Here is a 20720-nt window from a genome sequence, read left to right as displayed (position 1 = left end):
TCACAGTCCTCACGTCACAGACTCGGGGACAGTCGCTATCGATTGGCTAGCAGGTGTCTAGAGCAGATAACCATGGCAACAGCACCTAAGCTTAATTGGACCAGCTAGCCAACTGTCAATAAACGGACTACACAGTTTGAGAGATGAATCGCGAGTTGAATTTTTTTTTACTATTTTAATTTTAGAATGGTAAGTGGACCTTTTAATATTTCTTGTCATTACATATTTGATACATTGTCAAAATAATCTTTTTTTTTCGAGCGGCGATATGGGTAACGTCAGGGTTAAACTCTTAGGTTAACTCTTTCTTCATTAGCTTACCGGTTCATGAAGAAAGAGTCCTTAAAGTTACAAAAAACATTTGGACCTTTACAAACACAGCAAGGTGACGCAGTTTGTGCCTTACCAATAAAATAGGTACAAATTCGGAATCACTGTGAACCTTAAAATCGCCATTATTTCCTCGCAATTCCTGGCCCATTTAAAAGTTCGTCAGGCCTACAGCCTACACACTTTTTTGCATGTGCTCGCTGCCTCAGCGCTTGTTAGCAGTGGTGAACAGTAACAAAGTTCATCTACTCAAATACTGTGGTGAAGTACACTTTAGAGGTAATTGTACCTTTACTTGAGTATTTAGATTTTTTTTGTTTTGCTACTTTATACTCCCAATCCACTACATTTCAGAGGGAAATATTGTACATTCCACTCCACTACATTTATTTGACAGCTTAAGTTAGTAGTTACTTTTAAGATGAAGATTTTGTACAACACATTGTCAAAGACCTAACCAGTGATTTCCAAAACTTTTTGACTTCAGACGTCTTACATAAAGCAGTGAGTAGTCGGGGTCACATTAATATATCTGAGTTGTTAATAGCTCCCCCAAATAGTGCTTTTTTCCCCATAAAAGTTTCACGTGGTTTCATTTCAGTAAACATTCAAATGATTAAATATCCCACCAAAAATAAAGATTAGAGAAAAAGTCCAAAAACTGAAACAGATTTATGTCAGAACTTTGCTTCTTTCCTCTCCCATTAATGATCATTAATCACCTCACAATATCTATATCTATGACTAGTTCTGTATATAAAACTGTATATAAAGTAGTTAAAACTAGCTCCACCTCTAGCAGCTGCAACAATAACATGTTACTTACACAGTAAGTGTATTCAGTATTAGTATTAATCATCTAATGGTGTAATGTTGATATATGTCAGTCAGAGAGACCAAACCAGTTTTAACTTTAATACTTCAACTACATTTGGTGCTAATACTCATGTACATTTTCTTAGGAAGGATTTTTCATACAGGACATTTACTTGTAATGGAGTATTTTTACATTGATGTATATTGCTGTACTCTGGCCACCACTGTTTGTTAGTTGGGAAAGCAGCAATCTGTATTGAGGGATTCTTGTTAACTGCCTCCTTTTTTTAGCTAGATTTCATCAAAACCATCATTCAGTCTGTAATGACAAACACAGATTTGATGTCGGGTGTCTGGAGTTGGAGAGGACTAATTTATGTTGGACTGAAGGGCGACACTGCCATAAAAGTGTCTGACATCATCTCAGACTGCCATGGGCTGACAACAACTAATTCTGACTGTGGGTAATTAGGGCAAAACTGAATAGAAGGCAACTTGTGAAAATATTATGTATTTATGTGAAAGTGCATATTCAGCTGTTTTCATTTCCCTTTGGCTACAACTTATCCACCTGCATATTCCTCACTTAGCATTGAAAATTATAGCAAGTGATGGCACCAAAAAGTCCAAACGGTAGAATTCATGTGAACTTTATAAATTTGAAAGCTTTGACCCCCCTATGCTACGCAGAGACGGTGCTGAACACTGCCCTCTAGGCTGAGATAGTGTCACTGCCTCTCCCTGCCAAATAGCCCCTCCATTCCCCTGCAAGGTTTCTGTGCAGTGCAAAGCCAGTGTCAAGCCCTGCTGCACTGTCGGACATACCTCCTACGAGACTGGCAAAAGGCAGCTATTTTCAATCAGAAACATTTTGTATAGTAAATTTACACGTGCTGCATGACTTAAAAGTGCATTCAGAGGTGTGTTGAGATGGTTTATGGTGCAACAGAATCATTGAATACATCTTGTGCTTCATCCCACTCCATGGCACAATGGCTGGCTTGCATTCACTGAGGGGGCGTGTGGTGGGCGGTTGGAAGTGGCGCAACATCAAGTGCATGAGCTGTAAATTTACACATGGGAACTTGCCATTCCCAACCGTGGATAAGACACTCTTTGACTTAGTAATGTCTTCTCTGATGCCTCACCTGTTGGAGCTTGGCAGGTATTATGTACAGAGACTGGGCCGAGCCAGAGAGCGTATCAAGGGGGTTGCTGGCAGCCCCTACTGTATGTGCTGGAATGTGCCATGGCTTGCTTTTGGGGTGGGACACCATGACCTCAGGCAATAGGATGGGTGGGTGTGACTTGACTCACATAGAAAAGGAAAGGAGTACTGAGAGATGAGGCATGTGAAAAAAGACCAGAGTTACAACTCAGTTTTACCTTAAACCACACATTTGAGCACCCAGAGAGGGAAACATTGGCTGACATTCACTGTGAAACCACAGAGTGGGAAGGTATGGGTTAATGATTTGTATCATCTCTGATTGAGTTTATGGCTTTGACAACTGTCCACTTCTGAGCGCAAAGAAATTTCCACTTTACTTTTGCTTCACAGAGGGAGGAGGGAGAGACAGAGGGAGAATGCTGTTTCTTTAAGAGAGAGGGAGAGAGAGTGAGTGAGAGAGAGAGAGAGAGAAAGGGAGGGACCTCTTTGCCCTCCAGAAACCAGGAAGGGAATTGAGTTGATCTGCTGCTGCTTGGTTAGCGCATACGGGGCTTTAAGCTGCACAACAGTGAGAGGGAGAGAGAGAGAGCTCCGGAGAGGAGGAGAGGAGAGGGCTGAGCTAACCCACAATAAGCACCACCACGGCCATCGCAGGTGAGCTAAAGGCACCCTGCCATCCCCGCGCTGTCTGCCCTGGGCCTGTCGACCAGAGGGGAGCAGGGCAGAGGAGGAGAGGAGAGAGGGAGGAATGAGGGAGGGGGACAGAAAGGAGAGCAGGGTGGGGGGGTTGGCCGGAGAGGAGAGGTGGGTCGCAGCAGTCGTCCCCAGTCAAGGTTCCTCTTTTTTTAATCCTCCTAAAGTACTTCCTCTGTACTGCTCTTTACCTCTGGGGAATCTTGAGATAAAGTTTATAGGATGTGTTCAAGGCATTAACTTTTCAGGCAGGTGGAAGCACTTAGAGGAGGAGGAGGAGGGGGATGGGGGCTCTCGAGAGAGGGTGGGGGGTACTGAACGAGGGGAAGCAGGAACCAAAAATAATTCTACTGGACCAGGTACAAGCAATCGCAACAACTTTTTGGGACAGTGGCGATTGAATCGCTCAGTGCGGGGCAAGTTGGGTGCTGTGTACGCAGGGCATGTTGTAGTGGCATTAGACTGTTTGGAATAGGAATAACTCATAATTTAGGTCAGGAGTTTTAAGTGTGTCTAAAATGTCACTAGAGTGTGAGCTGATGAAAGAATCCACCTCTGATGTTTGCTTACGGCTGTGACAGTTGAGGCTGAAATGTTTTTTTTTTTTTCATGCGAAGCTCGGCCCTGTTTGATGGCTGGTCTGTACTTTAATACCTGGCAGCCTGCTAGCAACATACTGTAGTGTATAATTCAGCCCTGAGTGCTTACGTTAGAGCAGGCTTGGAGATAGTGGGGGTGGTGAGGGCAGAGAGAGCTGGGTCTCGTAGTCCACAGCAGGGACTGTAAAGCAGGTCAAATGGGGTTTCAGAACTCTATATCCCAGAGTGCCTTGCCCTTGGCCATCCAGAAAAGTGAACAGCCGCCAGCCTATCCCAACGAGGAGGTGTGGTGAGTGAGCAGCTGTTAAGCCAATGAGAACAGGGGATGCAGAGCAGAGTTGTGGGCTGAAAATAGAGGGTGGTGGGGGGTGGTGGTGGTGGTGGTTTGGGGGGGTGGGGGGGGTGGGGGGTGGGGGGGTGGTAGGTGTCTGTTTGTGTGGGATCAGGCAAGGGCTTGCCTGTATGACTAGGGCCACTTGCAAGTTTCCTGTCTGGTAAAGCTCTAGCCCTGCCCAGAGACGGAGGCAGTAGAGCTGGCTGACAGGCAGGGGAGGCAGATAGGGCCCGGGAAACATTTTCTGCCTATTTGGTAAGCATGCCAAAAACATCCACATACACACACACTGTGCCATTAGACTGTGACTGAGAGGAGAAGGGAGGCGAAAAGAGGAAATAAATACCATAACGTGTTGTGTGTGAAGGAGAGTGAGAGAGATGGGGCTTGATAGAGTTCAGAGTTCTTGACCCACTTGCAGATAAAGGAGGGAATGGCAAATAGGTCAGTGCTAAGTGTAAGGTGCAGTGCTCAGAGAAATAGTTGTCTTAAAGTTTTTGTTCACACTTTTTAACTAGGGGCATGCAAGCTCATTGTGCATCAGTGTTGTTTTCATCCTATTAAGGCACAGCATTCTTCTATGCTTTCATCTACTTCTGTGATTAAATGGCACTGGTGCTATTATTAGAAGAGTGAAAAGATGAAGACAGTGGCACATCCTGTATTGCTACTTCTTTAGGATGAAGTAATTCCACAAAAATCACTGCATCAAATGTTTTCTAGGCCATGGCAGAGCGACCATGCTGATATCTGACAGAGTACAGGTAGAGTGTTGAGTAACAGTTTATTTGAAAAACCTCAGTAAGTGACATCTCTTCTTGCTGAAGGGAAATATGCAACACATCTTGAGGCAACTCGATTTCACTGGTGGGATAAGCTGCCTCAGCTATATCTATGCAATATTAAAAAATAATTTAAGCTCAGTGCACTATACTGGAGAACCTGTGTGGTTGCTGATTGATTTCACTTTTTCTCAGATACTCACACTGGTCATCTCATGTCATGTTTTTCTTCCAGTCCACAACCCCCCCACCTCCCTCCCCCTCGTCTTGTTAAGAGTAGATTCTAATCTCGCCTGTCATGTCCTACTTGCTTGTGGCTCGTGGTTTTAAGACTTCACAGGAACCCTAACTGCCTTACTCGATAACCAGATGCATAATTTTTGGCTTTCCATACTTGTTGAACCCGTTTTTTAAATGTGTGGGCATGGTGAGGGTACAAGAAGAAAACAGTAGGTGAAGACGCCCAGATGCTGGGAAAGTGTTTGGAATGCTTCTGTGAAGGCGTCAACAGACAACATTAATTACATTTATTATTGAGTTCAGTGTCACAGAAAATATTAGTTACAGTAACTATTTTCCCGATGTTATCCTCTATGCCACTTGCTAGATGCCACTATGGAAGAAAAGTATAGTTAGTTCAAGTAAATTCCAGCAAGAGGTTAAACTAGGACGCCATATGTGTTTTTGTGTGTGAGTGTGTGCTTCTGCGTCTGTGTTACCAACAATAGACTCCAGGGGAATTGCAGGGGACTTCAGTGGCTGTGGGCAGGTCCAAGACACCACCCATCAATTTGGCGGTGAGGCTGAATACAGTTTGATATTCCTGTATGTTTGTGCCTACACCACTATGGCCTGAAACTAGCAGGTTCAGACAGACTGAGAAGACAGGTTGCGTGATGTCGCCGTGGCAGTTTGAGGCTTTATTTTAGAGTGAAATGTTGGCTGCATACAATATACTACATGTAATAATCGTTATGTTTGTTCAAAGTTTTTTTTGATGTGGTGAAATTATGTATTGTGGCCTCTATGCTGGGAGTTTTTTGTACTTCATACCAAACAGCATCATTTCTGTGCTGCTATTCTGTCTCTTTATGTTTATGCGTATGTTTATCACATTTATCTACAGTTTAAGTACTTTCACCAGCCTCTTGGTGAATGCAGCTTCACTTCCCCCTAATGTTTGGTTCTCCTGGTCAGCTGCTCAGTATACCACAGCTCCCAGCCTGACTAGGCAGACAGACAGACCCCTCTCTGTTGTTTTTCTGTTGTTGTGCTGAAGTCTAGGGGGAGTAAAGGGGCTTCTTCTGTTCTCTTCTGGGACATTTATTATGGAGAGGCCAACACAACCTGATCAAATTAGAGTGGGAGAGTAAGAGGCTGGGATGTTTATCAGGGTGGGGGTAAAGCTAGACTTGAATTTTCACACTTTTGGAGTGAGATGATGGCTTTTGATGACTTGTTAACTGGGGTTTTTTTACATGTTTCCAATATACTGTAAAAACATGAATTATTTAAAGGGATAGTCCTTTGTCAACAGTACAATTTATTGTTATATAGATACTAAGAACGGCACTACAGAAAGCATATACTTATTTTAATTAAGCAGAAAGGCCAACTGAGCAGGAGGGGGATATGTGACCAATATGACACTGTCTGCATGTTGATTTAGTGAATTGGTTTGGGATGAAACAGAAGAGAAGATGGGTGGGTTGTATTATAGGATGGCAAGACACAGGAGGGTGGGTGGGTCTGTGCTGCTTTGCCTCCTCAGCAGTGGAAAGGGGAAGTGGGTGGTGTGGTGGGTACTGTGCAGTACAGAGTCTGAGACAGAGATGGAGCAATGATGAGATGAGAGCGACAGATGAGAGGAAGAGAGAGAGAGAGAGAGAGAGGGTCAGACAGTAGGGACAGAGAGAGAGCAAGCAAGCAGAGAGCTGGTCATCTGATAACAGAGCGGGTTCTGTTACACGCCTGCCACAGACTCACAGGAAGTCCTCTTTCCCTGTTGGGCTGCGCATGCGCAGAGTGGCGCAGCCAGGACACGTTGGGCCTGCGGACTGACCAACTGGCCAGCTTAGGTTCTGCTGGACGACGCTGTGTTGGGGTGTAGTGCTGTTGTGGCTGTCTGAAGCCATGTGATAGGTTTTGTTACACTTCCTGGTTGGCAGCATGGCAGTGTCAGAGCATGTTACTCAAGCTAAAAGGAACTCAGACTGTGGATGTGGTTTTATTACACTGCAGCTTGAGAAAGGCTACTGTCCCAAAACATGTGTTATAAGACTCATGACTTTACAATGAAATATCCACCAAAAGACAAAAGAGTGCTGTTATTTATAGTTTTTAAAGCTAATGTTGATTTAATACTCTTTACTTAATAAGGAACTAACATTATGGAATGAATGAATGAATTCACTTAACATGTTATCACACTGTTGTATTTCTCTACATGCAGTGATCACAAAAAATCGTTTTTTGCTGGGACTACTACTACAGTTGTCTGTATGTTGTCTCAACTCTACTGTAATTTTTGATATGGAGGAGCACATTTAAGCACATTTAAGTATACAGTATATTGCAATCTAATACAGAACCATAAACTACAGACTCAAAAAATGACCTCAGGAATGAATCACCATGTTTCTTCCATTGAGTCAAAAACAATTAAATATAAGTTCTGCAAAAGTAGTAATTCACAGCTGTTGTACTGGATTGAATTACAATGCTGTTTTTAGTTTTTCTGGCCACTCTTTATATTTGCTAACCTGTGGCTATGGAGTAGGTCTGACAGTTACAAACAAGCAAGAAAACAAAATACAGACAAATTTAGATCTGCATAAGAGCTTATATTAGTTAGCTACAGATTTCACTCTTCCTGTTCCTTTGCTATCTGGCAGCCCAAAACGCATATCTTTATAAGGACATCATAAAACCCCCTGCTAGCTTCCTCACATTAAACTTTGCCCAACCTATGGGCGGTCACCTTTCCTCTTATTAAAGCAGGTTACACCAGGTAACTGAATGAGATCCCTTGAGTTTATCATTGACATCTGAGCCGGATTCTTAGGCCACCATGCACTCAGGAGTTATGAGCGAGCTTGTGAGTTTAACGCCCTGCCTCGCCCACTACCTTTTCACTGGCTTTGTGTCTGTGTTTTGGCAGCACTTCCTGGTTAGTTTCTAGTGAAAACTGCCAGGCCTAGACCAGCCCTCGCAACTTCAGTTTTATCAGTCACTTGCCCTCTTCCTGCTTCACTCCCAATATGACCAATCAGGTTTCCTTTCACTACTGGCAGCAGTGAGTCATTTGGCTGCAGTGGCACTTGTTCAAAATCCACTTTTCCAAGGAACTGCCACCCCCTCCCCATTCTGATTATCTTGAAATATGCTCTTGGTCCAACCTTGAACTTTCTTGACCTAAGGGAAGTGATTCCCTTGCAGCAGGGCGGGTTAGGCAGGCTTGTTGTCTTAGAGGCCAGTTGAGATAGTCAGTGAAATGACAACATGATAGGAAAAAGAGAAATGATAAAGAAAGAGTCAGGGAAGCATAGACAAGAGCAAATGCCAACCAAATTCTTCAACTTGCTGTCAAAAATATCAAGATTTTTCATTTGTTTTTGGTTTTGGCTTTGCTGCTCTGTTTCTTTTGCACTCTAATCTTAATACAAACACTTGTGTTGGTTAAATATATGAATTACTCTGATAGCAAGTAAGATACTGAATGCATAAAGTCTTCACCTGAGCAAAATTGGGATTAACCTGATAGAATTGTTCTCTTGTAAAGTCAATAAGCTAATAACACTTCACAAGATGTTTGTTGTAAAATTAACAACTGCTCTGTATTTTAGAACTAAAAGGTGGCGCATCTGTGCTCCATTAACATTTATGGTTCAATGGATCAATGATTCAGTTATGTTTGTTCTGATTGCTACCTCTTAAAGATGGGTTGCTCAGTAGTTTTGAATTGTGCATTATTTTTATGAGCCACTCACTTTTTACATGCCAGCGTTTAAGAAACTAGTAGCTGAAAGTTTTGGATAAAAGGAGACCAAATGGAGGATATTGGCTTTAAAGGTCAGTCCAACCAAAATGTTACCTACAATGGAAGGTAGACATTCACTACCCACTGGAATAACTAATACTACTTTTTTGATAGCCTGATAGTAATTCTCTTTACTATATCCTTCCCTTGAGTTTGGTAAAATTTAAAAAATGTGGCTGTGTACAGTTCTTAAAAAGTGCTAGTAAGCTATTTATTCTCTTGTCTATCTAAGAAACATCCGAGGTTGCACAGGGTTAACAGTTTGTTCCTTTGTATTTAGGAATGACTGGTATGTGTCAGCCAAAGACGGAGATACTTTGAGAGTGGAAATTTTGCAGTCCTTCCGTAGATGATACATGTCAGGCAAAATAAAACTACTTTTACTGACTGCAGCCACAGCCTGATTTCAACGTGTTTGTCTTTGAATGACAAGCAGATTGGGTGTGACTGTCTTGGCATAGATATTAAGAACACACACACTCACACAGCACAGTCAACTGAAGAAACAGCAAAACGGAAGACCGTTGTTGGTTATTTTGTCCCTGAAGCGTAACTTTGATATCTGTTCTTGCTGTGTGTAGATATAGGGGAAGGGGTAGAGTGACGTTACGGACTAGATGGAGGTGATGAGGGCGGAGATGGGATGGGTAGGTTCTGTGTTATAGCGGTTGTTTGACTTGCAAAGCAGGCCTGGGTGCTCGCGGACTGGGCATTGAGAGAAGGCCCTTCCCTGGAAGTGGAACGCCAGGGACACGGACAGCTGCTGCGCTGTATTGTGTTGGGCTGCGGGCCTTGTCACCCACAGGCATGAATTAGTGATAAGGAATGTTTCAAGCCATGAGGAGGTGTCAGGATCAGGTTTGTTGCACTGTGTTTCCTCTTTCTTAGTGCTCTTTGCGGGTTATTCGGGGACAGGTGGCTCCTGCATGCAGAGTAGTCCCTCCATGCTTTGTTGGCACTGAATCGAGTTTGTTAGTGTGTGTGTTTGTGTGTGTGTGTTTTATCTCCTCTCAGCTCAGCGTCTTTACCCACAAAGCCGTGACCCAGGGTCAACTGTGTATGTCCCGGGGATAACGCGCTACACAAGCTTGCAGCACAGCCTGGTCAAGTGCAGGTGCTGTGTGTTTGTGTTAGCGAAAAGCAAGTTGGCTTGAGTCTGGATGGGCTCACAGAGATCTATTTCCACCTGTGAAGGACATGACCTGTAGCTGTGTGTTTGCCCTTTCTCTTGCTCTTTCTTCCATCTCCACTGCACTCTCTCTTTCCCACTCTCCCTCCTGTGCCATATCTCTTTGTCGTTGCCCTGCCCTCTCTCAGCATATTCAGATGAGGGGCTGGATAATAAAATTTGCTCATGCCATGTCTGACAGTCTGTTTTCATCATAGCGTTGTGAAAGACATTGGCAGTGTTTCTATTGGCTTTGTGGTCAGCTGCCTATCAAAGCTGAATTGAGTTAAGGGAGATGTACGGTACGGAGCAAGATGCGGCGCAGCCATTTTTACCATGTGTGAAACAGAACAGTACTTTAAAATAGCCGGTGTTATTTGAATGCACAAACTTTTATTTAAATGATCTCTTTATCATAATGCTTTGCCTAGATGAAAGCAATTATTGACAGATTTAGAAGATGAAGAAGAAAATGTTTGCTGGCCTCTCTTGCCTGCCTCTCTGCAGTGATCTTTTCTAAAGGCTTTACCTAACTCTGACATGTTACCAGATCTCAAGGTGTGGAGACAGATAGGCGTTGCTTTCAGGGAAGAACAGAGGAGAGAAAAGGAGAGGTGAACACAGGTGAACTTGTATGAAAGAGGAGAGGCAGCCAGGTTAGGCAGGTTTGTTAGTGAGGTGTAGCTCACAAACATACCAGGAGGGCAGGTCTGCAGGAATGTCATTTGAATACCTTGCTCTTGTTGCGAGGAACACACTCTGCGTACTCTCAACACCCCGCCCCGCCCCACCCCTTAACCTCACCCCCTGCTGGGTCTCCCTGGCAGATGGAGAAGGGGGTAGGAGGGTTGGCGGGGGTGGATGTCCTATATGTGTGTTTATGTGCACGTGTATTTCATGCGTTATTGATGTCGATGTGATGCTACAGTATTTGCTTGTGTGTGAGTATGTTAATGGAGAAATCGAGGATGGCTTGTTCTGCCGAAACCCCCCTCCAACTGTGCAGGCTTCAGTCGATCATTTTAATCTCCCCCCACACGTGAGCGAGGGGACAGCCTTTCCTGAAACTTGGCACACAGCACAGGGTGGGGTAACCAGCTCAGACCGGATTGACAACCTCCCTTTTTAATACTGTTCCCTCGCTGCTTGTTGCATGTCCTCTTCCTCCTCCCGTGGAGTTCTTCCACAGGGTCTGCTCTGGCAACCTCCCCGCCCCCCACCCCACCTCCATCACCACCACCATCCCTGCCCCTCCGCTTCCACCTCCCTCTCTTCCCTCCCTGGCTCTCGACTGACATGAGCTGCACAGCCCAGCTCCCAGCATGCACCCTGATCCCCACTGCCCTCTGCCTATCTGTCCTCCACGACCTCTTATATGGTTTCAAGCGTGAGTGCATGCACACGCACCGGTAGATGTAGGTGTGTACATGAGGAAACATGCGCTCAGCCACCTGCACACACATATGTAGTACATAAACATCTTCACTTAGTTATGCACCACTCATGGTGTTTTAGCAGGCAAAAAACCTGGCCAAATGTCACTCCATATTCAATGCCATCAGAAATGAAATTATTGCACATTAAAGTTGCACACATTGTCACACTTGTGCCATTGTACAACTTTTATAGTAAATTAGTATATGCAGTTGTCGTGTCAGTAAATTTACTTTAAAATTAATTGCAAGCAGATGTAATGTGCAGCACTGTTGTGTTATTTGAGACACTCTCTCAGGGCTTCTAGGTCCTGTGGAAAGGAGTAAAATGTTTGAATTGGTAGTATTGGCTGCAATTTTTTTTTTTTTGGGTCCCTATGTGAGCTGCTGCTTACTAAACAGGTTTATCAAGTATTCAACACATGTGGCAAAGCATTCTCTCTTCAGATCAGGCACTCATAGCACAAATTTACTTTCTTAACTCTAAATAGTGCTTTATGCGTGCAAGAAACACATCATGGTGAGCGATTTTGACATTGGTATAAATACAGTTTCGTAGAAACTGTCAACATATTGGTGTGAACAAGTTTTTGCATTCCCAAGATTTTAATGAATAACGATGACTTGTTAGTGTGAATCATTTTAATATGTAAACACACAATTTCAAATTGTAATTGAATTGTCACTGTTGTAAGAACTGCTACAAAGTTGGGTCATATGAGGATTGCAGACCACTCACCTTTTTTTTTTTTTTTTTTTTTTTTTTTTTTTATATCAGTGCCCTATACTATATACTGGTTAGTTAGCAGTTTCTCAATGTTGCTGCAGTTTGTCTGTGTTTTCTAGATGCTGCCATGATCAACAAGGCTATCATCATCAACAAGGCTAGAGAGCCCCACTGTTGCTGATCAATTGCACCAATCACCAGAAAAAATTCCTTGTATGTGAAAACATACTTGGCAATAAAACTGATTCTGATTCTGATTCTGATTCTGATGATTATTAAGACTGATTTTGACATATTAAATCATTTTGTTATCACATCTTGCTTTGAAATCTCAAAGCAAAATGCAAATTGCAAAACCCATTTCATAGGTGATAACAATTTGAATTTATCAATATTCCCCTCTCTTTCTATATCCATATAAAGAATATCATGAACTAATCTGTTATTTCCATCTTTCTCCTCAATCCCATCCCTCTATCCAACTCTTTTCTCCTCAGACAGGCAGACGGACAGACGGCAGGACGGATACACGGGTGGGGGCTGTGCTAGGCGGCTCGGCGGCAGGCTGGTGGAAGATGTCGTCAGGAGCCGGTGGGAGGGGTGGAAGGCGGCTCAGAGGGACAGCAAGCAGTGGGGGTGGAGGAGGAAGAGGAGGGGCGGGAGAAGCAGAGGAAGGCCCTGTGGGGATCCCTTTCCCTGAGCACAGCGCAGATATCCTGGGCAGCCTGAACAAGCAGCGGCTCAGCGGCCAGCTGTGTGATGTGCTCCTGGTTACTCAGGACCAGGAATTCCCGGCTCACCGTTCCGTCCTGGCATCCTGCAGCTCATACTTCCACAAGCTCTTCACTTCAGGGGCCGCTGCTGACCAACAGAACATCTACAACATCGACTTTGTGGCAGCAGAGGCTCTGGGAGCATTGCTGGACTTTGCCTACACAGCCACATTGACAGTCAGTCACAGCAGCGTGGCTGACATCCTTGCCGCTGCATGCCTCCTGGAAATCTCACCTGTCCAGGACGTCTGTACACATCTGCTGGACACCAAAGTGCTCTCCCCGCCGGTACAAGATCATTATTGAACTAAATGACATGTGTTAAAGTCGAATTTAAGCTTTGAGATGAGATTTGATCTGCCCTGCCTTTATGAGTTAGTGACCCCATAAGTGCTGAATTAATTTATTGATAAACAAAGACCATCAAATATACAGTGTGATTCATGTGTTGTGGAACTGGAACTAATTATTAAAATCTAGTTCTCTTGGTTCAGCCACCTAGGGAATGAGGTGTCTGGTCATCATACCATCCCCTTCATTAAATAGTCTGCATAGTCAAGCTTACATCATGGCCTTTATCAGTCTCTCTCACTATGCCAAACACACGCCCACAGCCTTGGGGTTAGTTCAGCACTTACTCATTCTGAGCCAATAGCGTGTGTGGAAGGACAGCATGCTCTTTCGCAGACTACAGACACAGCATATTGCAGCTACACTTCAACACCATCAAGTATGGCTGTGATATGCTGTGTCTGAAGACATATTTGTCTACATCATGTGATAATTTACAGCTTTGCTTTGCTGTCATGACCACATTGTACTGGGCATGTAAAAAAATGTCTTGGGTCCCTGTATGTTTAATGTCCCAACCTGTAACACTGCAGTTTGTGCCCCACATTTCTAACTATCTAATGTTGCATTCAGCACAAGTTTACCTCTCTGAACAACCCATAAAGATTTCAACACTGACACTTTTTATGAGTTGGTGAATGTGTCAGTGAAAACATACATGGGACTCGGTGCTGCTGTATTTTTTTTATACACACAGCAGTTGGCAGTGTGTTTTGCCAATTAGTTTTTATTTTCTCATTGCACATGCATGTACCCATGAGCATACTGAGTCCCTGGGTGTGCATCCAGGATACCCAGATAGCGATCTCCTCATGCTGATGGGTTTTACAGTTGTAAATGTAAGTCTTACTAGTCAGCCTTCTCCTTAGCAGATGTACTTAACTGAATTAGATTTTCTAATGTACTGTATTTCTGCTCCACTTTGCTTTTGTCCTTCTATCTCTCACTTTCTCTTTCACTTGCACAAACTTACATTGACTTTAATATCATCCCTCACTCGCTTTCTTTGTTCCCCACCATGTTTCACTAGGCGGGCAATGAGCGAAGAGAGGAAGATGAAGATGAAGAAGGAAAGAGCAGAGGGGGCAAGGAGCAGGGGAACCGGGTGCGGGCCCGGGAGTATCTGGAGTACTTCCAGAGAGGGGCGCACTGGAGCAGCAGCTGCAGCACGCCAGAGCTCAGGGACCTGCCTACACACCTGCACTTTAACCACGGCAATGGCCCCAGTAATGGGGCTCCTGGTGGCCCTGGTGAGTACTACTCCCCCTTGGCCCTCGCCCTGGCCCAGGCTCCAACGCTGGAGCCAGAGGAAGAGGACGAGGATGAAGAGGAAGAGGAGGATGGGGAGGCGGTGCAGGGGAATGGAGCAAGCCTGGGGTCATCTTACTACCCTCCATCCCAAAATGGGCACTTCTACCTCCCCCATGAGTCTAGGCAGCAGGAGACAGAAGTAGAGGATGGGGGTAGGGAGGTGATGGCAAGGGAGAGGGGTTCAGCCAGTGCCCTTCTGCAGCAAATGATGGACTCCATCGGGAGGCAAAAGGAGCATGCAACGACCGGGGAGGAACAGGGAGATGGGGACGACCCAGACATGGAATTTTACTTGAATTATTTTAACAGCACGCAGCATGAGGATACAGCTTCTGCTGCTGTGACACAGGGAGTGCCACCGCTCTGGTTAACACGGGGCAGTACAGGCCAAGACAGAGTTAGAGGAGAAAGGGTTGTTGGAGAGAGAGGCAGTGGGGGTGGAGGAGGAGGAGGTGGAGGAGAGAGGAAGATGCGCTCTAAGGCCTTCCAGAAGTGCCCCATATGCTCCAAGGTCATTCAAGGAGCAGGCAAGCTACCCCGCCACATCCGAACGCACACGGGAGAGAAACCCTATGAATGCGCCATCTGCAAAGTGCGCTTTACAAGGTAAGCCCAATTAATGAAGTGACTACCCCATGTCACATGTACTAATAGTCGCTGTAGGAAATACCGCAAAGCCAAGAGCAGGAGTATTAGCACTAATCAATTAGCTTTGCATTAAGAAGGCAGTGCTGTTTGTAAATCTAAATGTTTACCTTGGTCGTGGACTGACTGAATCCTAAGCCAAATGCTTATCAAAATTACATGTAGAATATTCCAGCTCTGAGAGAGGGGTCAGAGGTTATAAAAGTCTGTTTTATTATGACAGCCTTCATAGCAAAGTCCTGGAATTTTAGCATAGGGGTCCTATAAAAGAAGGCTGTGCCATGGCAGTGTTATCTAGTGGAGGGCTGCTATAAAGTGCTGTGCTCTGATACAGAGGGGGATCACAGGCCCTGAATGGTGCTCTATGTTCTCCAATGCAGTAATTTGAACTTTTGATCTCTGGTTATGTTGATTACTGCCCACGGCAGAGTAGTTACACCACCCCCCTCCTCTTTGTCACTCCTTTACCTCTCTAATGAAATCTGCCATGTGCCGCTCAGATAAATATGGCTAGTCTACAGCAGGGGACTTGAGTGCACATGGTTTCCCTGTATTTAGGAGTCCTGCATTTTCCTTGAAATCATTCCTTTAATTAATTAATCAGTGGACTGGTGCTGGAAATAGATGCAGTGGACTAGAAATACCCAGAAACTCTGCTGGCATGGCAGGTAGGGAAGACCAATCTGAACTTGCCTTCTAGCTAAATTTGACCTGCAGTGGGAAGGGGGTATTGTAATCTTAATCCTGTTTGATCAGGGTTAAGAGTGTGCCTCGCACGGTAATAAATCACTCCTGTCCTTTAAATAATTCACCTCTGTCAGTATGCCACTTTGTTCCAAGGCTTCACCCAGTGTGTGTGCATGCGTGCATGTGTGTTTCTCCCCACCTGTATATGTGTTTCTTTGTTAATTTGTATATTTGGGACACTGTTTGTACAGACACATAATGGTTGCAGTGGGTTTATTTGTTTGTGTGTATGACAGCTAATCCACTTACCTGGCAAGTGTATGTGTATGTGTGTGTGTGTGTGTGTGTGTGTGTGTGTGTGTGTGTTTAAATAGTAGTTGTTGTCACTAGACTTGTTTATGTAGAAGCCCTCTGCCTGGATGCAGAAGGGTTCGGCGATTTAAGAGCTTGGGAGCAAGAGAGATAGTAAGGGCGAGAGGGGGGAGGGAGGGACAAGAGTCAGATAAAGGCCAAGGCAGGCTGATAAAGTGTAGTTGGCAGTGTATCAGTACAAAGTAAAAATTGTACCAGGATATAAAGAGATGACGTTAGAGTTAGAGAAGTCAAGTCATAGTTTGGTCTTGTTTTGACCAGAGAGTAATTTTTGTAAAACTTATAAATTATTGGAAAGTAAGTCTTACATCACAATAAACAACATGTGTAGAACACTAACTCTTGTACGAAATTAAATGAAAATACGGCTTGCAGGCATAGAACTAGGCTGCAAAACTGACATTGTATTACAGACTCATTTATATTTCCGTTCTATTAAACAATAAACGTCAAGTTTTCAAAATGATTTTGGAATTGTTCATTTTCATAGGACAGTTAAATCTTCATTTTCTATTCACAAAAAACAAGCATTTTTGGAATCTGTCAATTGTTACGGTGTCCTCCTTAAAGAAATGTTAACAGAAATTATAAAAATGCTAACTGACACAGGGAACATTGAGCTTCCTTGTCAGTCCACAGTTGTGCTCTTGTGTGCAATTACACAGATAAAGATGTAAAGTTTATGGCTTCTCCTCAGTTGGTTTGGCTGCCCTCACAGAATAATTCTATTGGAAGAGATCCAAAAGACGGCTGTTAAGTAGGAACTAAAGCCATCCAAACTATATCAAGATTACCACTGGTACATATAAGAATTAATAATATATTTTAAATTAATTATATATTTTGTACATGATATTACATAGCCCTGTAACTGACACTGAAAAGAAAACCTGAAGCCAGCTATGCATCCTGAGTGTATTAAAATGGGTGTGAGTCAATCCTCTAGTTCATTTGAATTTTTCAACCTGTGTATTGATTTCTGATTCTGACCTTGTTTATTTTTCTCCCTCTCAGGCAGGACAAGCTCAAGGTTCATATGCGGAAGCATACAGGAGAGAAGCCTTACCTGTGTACGCAATGTGGAGCTGCCTTTGCTCACAACTACGACCTGAAGAACCACATGCGCGTACATACCGGCCTGCGCCCCTATCAGTGCTCAAGCTGCTTTAAGACTTTCGTGCGCTCGGATCACCTGCACCGCCACCTCAAGAAGGACGGCTGCAACGGCATCCCCTCTCGGCGAGGTCGAAAGCCTCGGGTGCGAGAGCCAGGGCTCCTTGAGCCCCCCCTGGGCCTACTGAACCCCAGCTCCGACACAGGCCCTGGGCCTCGTACCATCAGGGGTCGGCGGCGTTCTGAGGCAACCTCAGCAGCGGAGGTGGGGGTGGATGCAGGAGCCCATGCACATAGTCCTCAGCTGCAGGCGTTGGCAGGGGAGGCCGGGCCCTGAGACTGCAGGGGCAACAAGGACACTGCTGGACACCAGAGTCACTCTGCACTGCCTGTGAGACAGGCCAGTGAACAGAGGAGAAGAAACACGCAAAGGCAAACTTAAAAAAAAAATGAAACAACTAACTATTCCTCTATAAACCAAATCAGGGTGTCACAAAAATCTAATCTTTATATTTCTTTCTCCTTTTAGTTTAGGAAACAGATTGACTTGCAAGCACTTGGGTCGGTTTATCTGTTAAAGAGCAAAGAACGCTTCAAATCATACACCCATGATGTCCACTTTCTGGGCCATTTCTTTCTGTATAATATTAGGGGTTTTATACATTGGCATATGTGCTTAGGCAAATGTATAATAGATACAAAGAAACTCTGAGCAACTATGCAGTTGATTTAGATTTTTATTGGTTTTGTCCTCACAGCCTTCAAGCTCTAAGCAAGGTGTCTGTCAAGCACCTTCTGGCTGCTGTACGGGTGAAGCGAGGACAAATCCTCCCAGTGAAAACAACTCTTTTTCTATTCTTTTGCAGGTCTGAAATGTACAGTTACCATAGAAACAACATTGCCACAATATGGCATATGCAAGGAAAACTCACCACAATTTTGATGCAACAGTTTTTTCTCTCTAAATGTTCCAGAAAGAATCAGACAAGGGTTTGATTGAAGTGTTACTTACTCTATAAAATGAATTTTAAGAATATATGGTTTGTCTTATTGAAAAACAAATTCATGTTGAGTCAAATCCACTTTAATGGGGGCTCATCAATTGCAGGACTAGGGAAAATGAGGGGTGGAGGGTTTGTGTTTTTAAAGCACTACCATCGTCAATGTATCTGTTGGCTTGACTACATTGCCTCTTATCCCTCACAATTCTGCAATTTCAGCATTTCTGTTTTCCCTTTTGATTTTGTCTTAAATTTTTTGTTGTTGTTCCTTTTTGTTGACTGCTTCGGGTACTTGACACTTTATAATTGTATACATGTATATACAGCAGGTGGTGATATGACATTGGTCCCCTCTTAATGCTGAGGTGTACTTAACCAATCGGGTTTTTCCTCTTAGGCTTGATGTCATATTTCTCACAGAGTGAAACTTGTGGGTGAACGAAAAAAACTGTATGAATGTTTAATGAAACAAAAAAACATTGAATCACCCATTTGTCCTAAACTTAACACTTGACATTTATAGTTCCTGCCCAAAGGACGAGGAGGTCGATTGAATGAATGTGCTTAACTTTGTGCAGTTTTTCGGAATCTGTCCTTGTATGACAAGGCGCGGGTAGCATTTAACCAATCGCAGGTTAAAGGAATGGCAGGGAGCCCGAGTGAGAGAGTGACAAAGAGTACGAAGAAGAGATAGATGAGCACCTTTTTTTCTATGTTTGCACAGCTTTACTAAAGATATCCAACAGAGCGAGAGAGAGGTATATTTAAAGGAAGTGGGCTGGTGTTGGGGAGGGAGTGAGAGGAGGTTTATGTATCATGCTTATTCCAATCGTTTTGCCCTGGGGACCACACAACCGTGAGGCAACCTGTATGATGAAGAGAGCAATAAATACCTGTCGAAATTGGGAGGCCAAATAGGAGTGCAGCTGCAGCTGGTTGATGGGGGGAGGGGAACAAGGGAAGGGGAGGGGGATCTCACAATGTCTGTTGCATTCCAAAAAATAATCTCCCCCAGCTCAGCCACGTTTCCAGGCAGGAGGGGATCAAATCAGGCCTTTTCTCTCCCTCTCTCTCCCTCTGTAGTCCTCTAATGCCCCCGAACCAGACTGGAGGGGATATTATTATATTAGAGTCTGGTGTTACTGTGGGTAGGACGCCTGGTGCTGGCAGTTTAGTGTGTGTGTGTTTACATGTACGTGTGTTTGTGTGCATGTGTGCATGTGTGCATGGCAGCCAGGGTCCCTCTGGCCACATCATCACTGTGAGAGTCAGCCACAGCCTGTTCAAACATGCACCCTGAGCTGCCAGCCCCAACGCACTTTCTCTGTCTCTCACACACACACTCACACACATACACACTCATGCTCATTGAGTCCAAGTATTCTGTAGAGAAGAGGAAAACACCAGAGCTGACATATCTGTTTGAATATTGTCAGTGACTCCATACATCTGGATTTGTTAGTCTTAAAATATCCAAGTTGTGTTTTGTCCTCCAAATCCAATGTTATTTTCCAAGCAAGCACATCGAGCCTTTGAAAGAGGAGAACATGCATATAATTTAGCCCCCCCTTACTATCACCCCATAATTTCTGCAGTAGTTCTGTATTTTGACAATAAGTCCCTTTTGCACGTTAATTGGAAAGAGGCAGGTTGTGAATGCACTTTGTTACTGAGGAGGGCACTTTTGTCAACAAAACGGGTACTTTGAAACAAACCAGTTGCAAATGAGATCAGTCCTTCCTTTCTTCTGTCCATGGTGGTGAAGTTGAGCTCCTTCACTGGTTTTGTTCAGGTTTTGATGACAAGCTGCCAAAAAGAAAAAAAAATCTAACCGGAAATATGCAAGCGAGTTCAGATCTCAACAAGAGAAGCTAGGCAAGTTCAGATACAAACGTTTTGGGCATTGTGACATTGAAAAAGACAAAATTATGCCATACACTTGAAGTAAGTTGTTAAAAGAAATCTAATGAGTTGTCTTTATGCCTTAACGTTAAGAAAGGGGGTAGACGGAGACAGGAGACAGATGAAGAAGAAAGGGCACTGTGTGTGTGTGTGTGTGTGTGTGTGTGTGTGTGTGTGTGTGTGTGTGTCTGTGTGTGTCTGTGTGTGTCTGTGTACGTGTGTGTGTGTGCATTTCTTGTGTGCACAAGCATGCATTGCTGGCTGGCAGGCTGGAGGGTCTCAGGACAAGCTTGGATAAACAAACTTCGTGTCTACCCCATCTGTTCACCAGCTACTCTCATAACTACACATGTTCTCTGAGGAACCACAGTGATAATAGGTCCACGGTATACCACAGAAGCAAAACTACCATATTGTTAAACAACTCACTGGACAGTTGCTTGTTTACTTCACAGCTCTCTTGGTGTAGATTT

At 44.1% G+C, this 20720-nt stretch overlaps 1 protein-coding gene across 3 annotated transcripts; it reads left to right on the top strand.

Annotated features, from left to right (window-relative positions):
• Positions 1-66: 66 nt before the first annotated feature.
• On the top strand, positions 67-18406 carry zbtb7a (zinc finger and BTB domain containing 7a). 3 transcript variants are annotated; one of them, XM_071487544.1, is made up of 4 exons: positions 67-189; positions 12590-13153; positions 14247-15133; positions 17246-17822. In XM_071487544.1, the coding sequence occupies exons 1-4, from the start codon at positions 187-189 to the stop codon at positions 17679-17681; spliced, it is 1890 nt and encodes a 629-aa protein (XP_071343645.1). In that variant the 5' UTR covers positions 67-186; the 3' UTR covers positions 17682-17822. The 3 variants fall into 3 exon arrangements, with proteins under 3 accessions (XP_071343645.1, XP_071343646.1, XP_071343647.1); XM_071487545.1 differs by lacking the exon at positions 67-189 and adding an exon at positions 2837-2971 and having other exon boundaries at positions 17246-18406; XM_071487546.1 differs by lacking the exon at positions 67-189 and adding an exon at positions 2916-2971 and having other exon boundaries at positions 12594-13153.
• The last annotated feature ends 2314 nt before the right edge of the window (positions 18407-20720 follow it).

This window comes from Trachinotus anak, unplaced genomic scaffold (assembly GCF_046630095.1).
Source record: "Trachinotus anak isolate AG129_WGS33_773 ecotype Australia unplaced genomic scaffold, CSIRO_AGI_Tana_v1 ptg000010l, whole genome shotgun sequence".
Classification (NCBI taxonomy): domain Eukaryota; kingdom Metazoa; phylum Chordata; class Actinopteri; order Carangiformes; family Carangidae; genus Trachinotus; species Trachinotus anak.
This window is presented reverse-complemented; position numbering and strand designations above follow the sequence as displayed.